The sequence below is a fragment of the Terrapene carolina genome, unplaced genomic scaffold (assembly GCF_002925995.2).
Source record: "Terrapene carolina triunguis isolate 2854851 unplaced genomic scaffold, T_m_triunguis-2.0 Scaffold58, whole genome shotgun sequence".
Taxonomy (NCBI): Eukaryota; Metazoa; Chordata; order Testudines; family Emydidae; genus Terrapene; species Terrapene triunguis.
In genome coordinates this window covers 50,643,166-50,649,165 of record NW_020664409.1, presented here as the reverse complement: position 1 = coordinate 50,649,165, position 6,000 = coordinate 50,643,166, and the positions used below count along the sequence as shown (strand labels likewise).

The 6,000-nt window shown below is 40.9% G+C and overlaps 1 protein-coding gene across 2 annotated transcripts in view; it reads right to left on the bottom strand.

Moving 5' to 3' along the window:
• Nucleotides 1-2,139: 2,139 nt before the first annotated feature.
• Nucleotides 2,140-6,000, bottom strand: part of SDCBP (syndecan binding protein) — a 29,469-nt gene continuing 25,608 nt past the window's right edge. For both annotated transcript variants that reach the window (XM_024205737.2, XM_024205736.2), the window contains exons 8-9: nt 5,507-5,598; nt 2,140-2,933 (exon numbers count right to left, since the gene is read on the bottom strand). In XM_024205737.2, the coding sequence (XP_024061505.1) occupies nt 2,879-2,933; nt 5,507-5,598 (147 nt within the window). In that variant the 3' untranslated portion in view covers nt 2,140-2,878. The remainder of the gene's footprint in view (nt 2,934-5,506; nt 5,599-6,000) is intronic.

The following is a 6,000-nucleotide window of genomic DNA, read 5'->3' as shown; positions in this document are numbered from 1 at the left end:
GGCAAGGCTTAGTAGGAAATACTGAGGGAAAGAGAGGGACCTAACTAGGTTGGTTTGCTGGCTTCTGTAGTCGATGGGAGTTAGGCCCTAAATGTCTTTGAGGCTCTTTGCCTCAATGACTTGGCCAAAGTCAGACAGGAAATCCATACCAGAGCAGGGAACCTGACTCCCTTCCCACTACGTATCTCTTTCCTGTCAGACTGATTCCTAGAATGACAATGGCATGCATCTGCTTCTCTTCAGGAAGGGAGGTAGTTTTTTCTTCCACGAGCAGCAACAACTCGATTGAGTTTGAACAGCTATTGCATTTTAGTAACGAGTGGGAGTTCTATACATTCTCCTTCAACAGTCCCCAAGATCAGCATCAACCCTTTGTTGATCAATTGACTTTTTTGGGGGAGCAAGTTCACTGCAACAGTGATGACTTGCAGCTTGCAAACAACCTGAAATAACATTAGTTATGATTGGGGAGGCCTGAGAAACTTAAACCTCCCATCACTGAAGTCAATTACACCCGCATAGACATCCCCTAGTCTCAAACAGATCACAAGGGAGATGCCTTCTGATTTTACCAGAGTCTTGCTTGAAAGCTTTCCCTCCCACCATTTTTCAGAAAACAAGTTTAGTTTGCAAGACCAGTAGGTTCTTGACAGGAAGAGTGCACAATTAGCTGTATATACTGGATCAATCACATAAATTTGTGCCAATCATTGGCCTATGACATCATCTGGCCCCATTTCATTAGTAAATATGGGAAGTGGGGCCCCATCCCTCATGCACGTATGGAAAACAGTTCAGCATGCATTAAACCTCCATTTCAAATTCTGAGAAGGACGTAATGTTTGTAGTTGCATAGATTTTCTGTTAAAAATGCACAATCATGTTGTTGACGTCACCAGGCATCACCATCACCCCAGGTGACTCAGGAGGGTGGAAAATCACAAGTGTCAATGAAGCCTTCCTGCACTAGGCCTGAACCAAACTCCTTCCATGTTTAAACTCTAATCGACCTCAAAAGCCAGGTGCAAGTGAAATGTGTAAGCAGCTTGATATCAGTGGTAAACCCCCCTTTGCAGTATAATGAGGCCTGTATACCTCTGGCCGAAGGAAAGATAATAAATCAAAGGAACGGGACAAGATAGTAGTTCAAGAAGTTACTAACGAGCTGAACTTATAGCTGCCAACATAAACTAACTGCTTAAATGTAATTGCTATTTGCTTAGTAATTGTTACCAGGGATGGGAGGGGTAGAGAGAGAGAGGAATGGGGGGAGGGAAGGGAGGGGTAGCGGGGAAAGGGGGGGTGAGGCTTGACTGTAAAGGTATAAAGGGAAAAAAAACTGTTTCTGTTACTGTGCTTGATTTGAGACGTGCCAGTCTCCTTGCACCGCTTTGAGATCTCAAATAAACTTTGTTTGCTTCTCCACCTGGTGTGTTTATTGGCGCAAAGCACACCGGGCCACGAACCTTCGCTGTTGCTTTGCCTCAGGCACCCTTGTGCCAGCAACAATGTGAAATCTAGGCATTTTAAAATTAGAAGTAATTTCACTAATTACACTTTCTGCTGAATGCCTTTTATTTGTTTATTTCTAAATGTTTTGCGCCTATTGCTGTCAGACCCTCAAAGAAACAGGGCAAACTAACTCCATAAAGGGGAAAGAGTGAAATTGACACCACACACACACGACAAATACAGGAAGCTCTTTACGTTTGTTCTGTAAATATTCAACTTATACCAATTAGCTGTTATTTGCAACAGTAGGTAATGTGTATGTTTAAGTACAGTGTCCTTTTAAGTCTAAAAAGCTCTGGGGCTGTTTTAAACCAAGACTGCTACTAGCCAAAACCATTTACAGGAAAGGAAAACCATTTCTATGCTAACCCATTGGAGCTGCTGTTGAAGAACTACCAATAGAAAACCATCTCCTCAAAGAAGGAATGCTTCCATTGTTCAGATGCCAACCAGGAATAGCATTTTGCACAAAGTATCAATTTTAATTTAATTAGGATATACTTCCTGGTTAACATTTATCCTTAAGCTCAGTTTGCTTGAACAGTCATTAATCCACAATGTTACTCTGCATTTTAAAATGTTCATCCTACATCTTAAAAAAAAAAAAATCTACAAAGTTTTGCAATCTTATTTGGTTATTCCTGAACTTTATTTTTAAACGTGGTTAAGGATACAGAATTTAAGAATATTCGAGAGTTACAATTTGTAAAGTAAGAGTAGTAAAAAGTTGAGCATAACAATCAATATTTATATACTTTACCATTTAAAGCACTTCTTTAAGGTTTAATGCCAATATTAGCTAAACTTGGTTTTCAATTGGCTTTTTTTTTGCCAACAAGATTACTTGAACAAAAAGTACACTACCACTAAAATAGTCAATCTTCTAAATATACTGTTCTAAATATATGGTTACAAAGAGAAGGCAATAAAAATACTTATTCGTCCGAAAAGGAACATACAAAGAGCAGCAATATGTTCTAAATCATGGATAACTGATACTATCACGTGCAGAAGAAACATGTATTAGTTTCCTTTAGTTGCAATGGCTTATAATCATAGAAACAGTAGTAAACTAGAGTAGCATGATCCTACAGAAAAAGAGATCAGCAGAACTTTGTTGAAAATTTCACATTTGTAAAATCAGCATTAGACTACAAATAAGTCTTACAGTTGTATGAATAAACAAGATAACATGTTGAACTGTAACATTCCCAGCCATTATATATAATGTAAATGTTCAATGCAGCATATCTCCTCTTGGCCTCAAGGAAGGCTCATGTGCAGAATCCAGAAGTTGCTGAGCAGAATAGCCCAAGATTAGCCGAGTTCTCATTACAGATGCATATACAATACAATGGCTTTAAATTTAGACTTCAGGGATTGTATGGTCCATCAGACTTTTCATGATGCCAGAAGCCATTCTGGGGGGGGTGGGAAAAAAAAGTCTCCTTTACTAAGTTTAAAAAACCCCCAAACCCTTATTTTGTTATTAAAAATAATGCAAAGAAAGCAAAACTAGAGAATACATGACACAGTTTTAAATCAAAGCGTTTTGTCTTACTAGGTTAACAGAACATTGCAGCAAATGATATAGAAAACTAGCAGGCAACTGTGCTGTTGGCATTTTATTCTACCTTGTATGTTACCAAAGAAAACAGAATATTCTAATATACCTTGTATATGGGTGCAGAACTGGGAGGTGTATTCTGTCTGATGTCTACTATAGAGAAACTGCTAAGTGTAACAGATAAGGATAACTTTTTTTTACATCCTCAACATTGAAAGCAATATGTTTTTGTCATACTGCAACCAGAACAGGTGCTCAGGTAGTGGCAGTGACTTAAATCACTAATGAAGATGGCAAGAATGTCACAGTTTTACATAGAGAATAGTGGAGTCTAGTCCAGCTTAACAGAACACTTGTCAACTGAAACAGCTCAAAAAAATTAGATTAGGGATCTTGGATAGGGAGTTTCCTACTGGAGTTGGGTTCTTGGTGCATAGCTGAAATCATATATACTCAAATACTTAACAGAAGCTGGACTAGTTTTAGTGCATCACCATGGTCTAACACAGTGGTGGGCAAACTTTTTGGCCCGAAGGCCATATCTGGGTATAGAAATTGTATGGTGGGCCATGAATGCTCACAAAATTGGGGTCAGGGTGTGGGAGGGGGTGAGGGCTCTGGCTGGGTGTGCAGGCTCTAGGATGGGGCTGGGGATGAAGTGTTTGGGGTGTAGGAGGGGGCTCTGGGCTGGGACCGAAGGGGATCAGGGCTGGGGCAAGGGGTTGGGGCATGGAGGGGTGGCTCAGGGGTGCAGGCTCCAAGCAGCACTTACCTCAAGTGGCTTCCGGAAGCAGCAGCAGCAGCAGGAGGTCCCCCCTCCGGCTCCTACACGGAGGCGCAGCCAGGCAGCTCTGCTGCGCACTGCCTTGTCCACTGGCTCCGCCCTTGTAGCTCGCATTGGCCATGGTCCCGGCCAATGGGAGCGGCGCATGGGTCGGGGGCAGTGTGCAGAGTGGAGCTCCCTGGCTGCCCCTATGCGTAGGAGCCGGAGGGGGGACATGCCGCTGCTTCTGGGGGCCACGCAGACAAGCCCCAGACCCCGCTCCCCAGCAGGAGCTCAAGGGCCAGATTAAAATGGCTGGCGGGCTGGATGCGGCCCACGGGCTGTAGTTTGCCCACCCCTGGTCTAACAGGCAAGTTAGTATGCAACAGGATTCACACCCCTCTAGTGCACACTGCCTCACAGTGTAGGCAAGCCCTTTCTATTTGTTGGACAATCCTGTTAATACACGCCAGAATGATGATAGCCTTTTTCACAACTGCACCATATTGTTAGCTCATATTCAACTTGTGATCCACTATAAATCCCAAATCCTCTTCTGCTGACTACTGCCTAGCTAGTTATTTCCTATTTTGTAGACGTGCATTTGATTTTCCCTTCCTAAGTGTGGTACTTCGCACTTATCTTTATTGAATTTCATCTTGTTGATTTCAGGCCAAAATTTTAATTTGTTGAGGTCATTTTGAATTCTAAACCTCTCCTCCAAATTGCTTGCAATCCTTCCCAGTTTGGGGTCTTAGGCAAACTCTCCACTCCATTATCCAAGTAACTAATGAAAACATTGACTAGTACTGGACCTAGGACTGACACAGGTCGGACTCCCAAACTAATACATCTCCCAAACTGACAGCAAACCCCTGATAAATATTTGAGATTTCAAATACATTGCTATATTCAAAAATCCATTACAACTCTGAAATATTATTTGGCTAAATTTCAAAGAGGGCTGTTACTTTGAAAAACGTTAATGAAGCAGAAAGTTACATATTACAGATTTTTTGTATATGAGATGTATGAGATCTTTTAATCTGACTGGGTTAACAGGATTAAAGGCAATGATTTCCCAGTCCCAAAAGACTCCATTTCAGGTTTACAATTGTTTGAAGTAAAAGGTATTTCTCTAATCAGCTACTCTAACATTACACATGAACTCTGCCTGAGTCACAGCAGGACTGAAATGAAATACAAATACTGTTCTACAATAATCTGAAACCTAGTCTAAACTGTAGGAATTTTGTATGTTATACACTTCCCCCATAAAGCTATTTCAGTGCACTAATTCCTTGCCACTAACTTCTTCTGTAACAGTTTACTCTGTTTTGTTTGCAGAAAACAAGTTTTCAAACTTTTGTCTTAAAAGGATACCATGGTCATACCCCACAAATTGAGATTTAATATCTTTTTAGTGAACTGAAACATTATAGCAAAGCCCTTAGCGTAAATGCATTTCCACAGCATGCCTGATGCCAGATTTGGCATTTTCTTGACTCAAACACAAATGCATTTTATGTGTTTGAGAGTTAAAATTTACCCTAGAACCAAAGGAGTAATCGTCCATTGGAATATTATTTCCACAACACTTAAGAAGCAGATTTGTGCAACTAATTAGCTATTTTAAAAAAATGATTCAAAGTTTTCTTGCTTACCTCTTAATTATGTGTTCAAAGATATATGAAGGCATGATAGTAATTGTCACAACATTCCCAGCTGTTGCCAATATATCTGCAATTTGGGAGTCCTGTTAATGAAATACAAATGAACAAAACCTCATGATCTGAATCCGTGAAATCCTTCCGCATCTGCCTAGCAGCTACGAACTATAAACAGGGCGCAAAGAACCTTTTCAAAATGTCTGCAAGGAAGCACTAAGGGAAGATATCCAATGTAGACTAGGACCAAACAATAGCTTTTACCATTATTAAAAGATCCCTGGTCTTGGAACACAAGGGTCAGCATGTACCCTGACACAAGAAGGAAACCCTGGACTGGAAGCCATAAGTTCGCAGGGCAATCACTGCCAATGTTGATACTGGCAAGTGAACATCTAGCAAGCTGTACCTCATGTCTCCAGATGGAGCAGGAGAATAAATACCATGCACACAATTCTTAGAGAAGCTATACTAAGGCAGAGAGTTTAAGA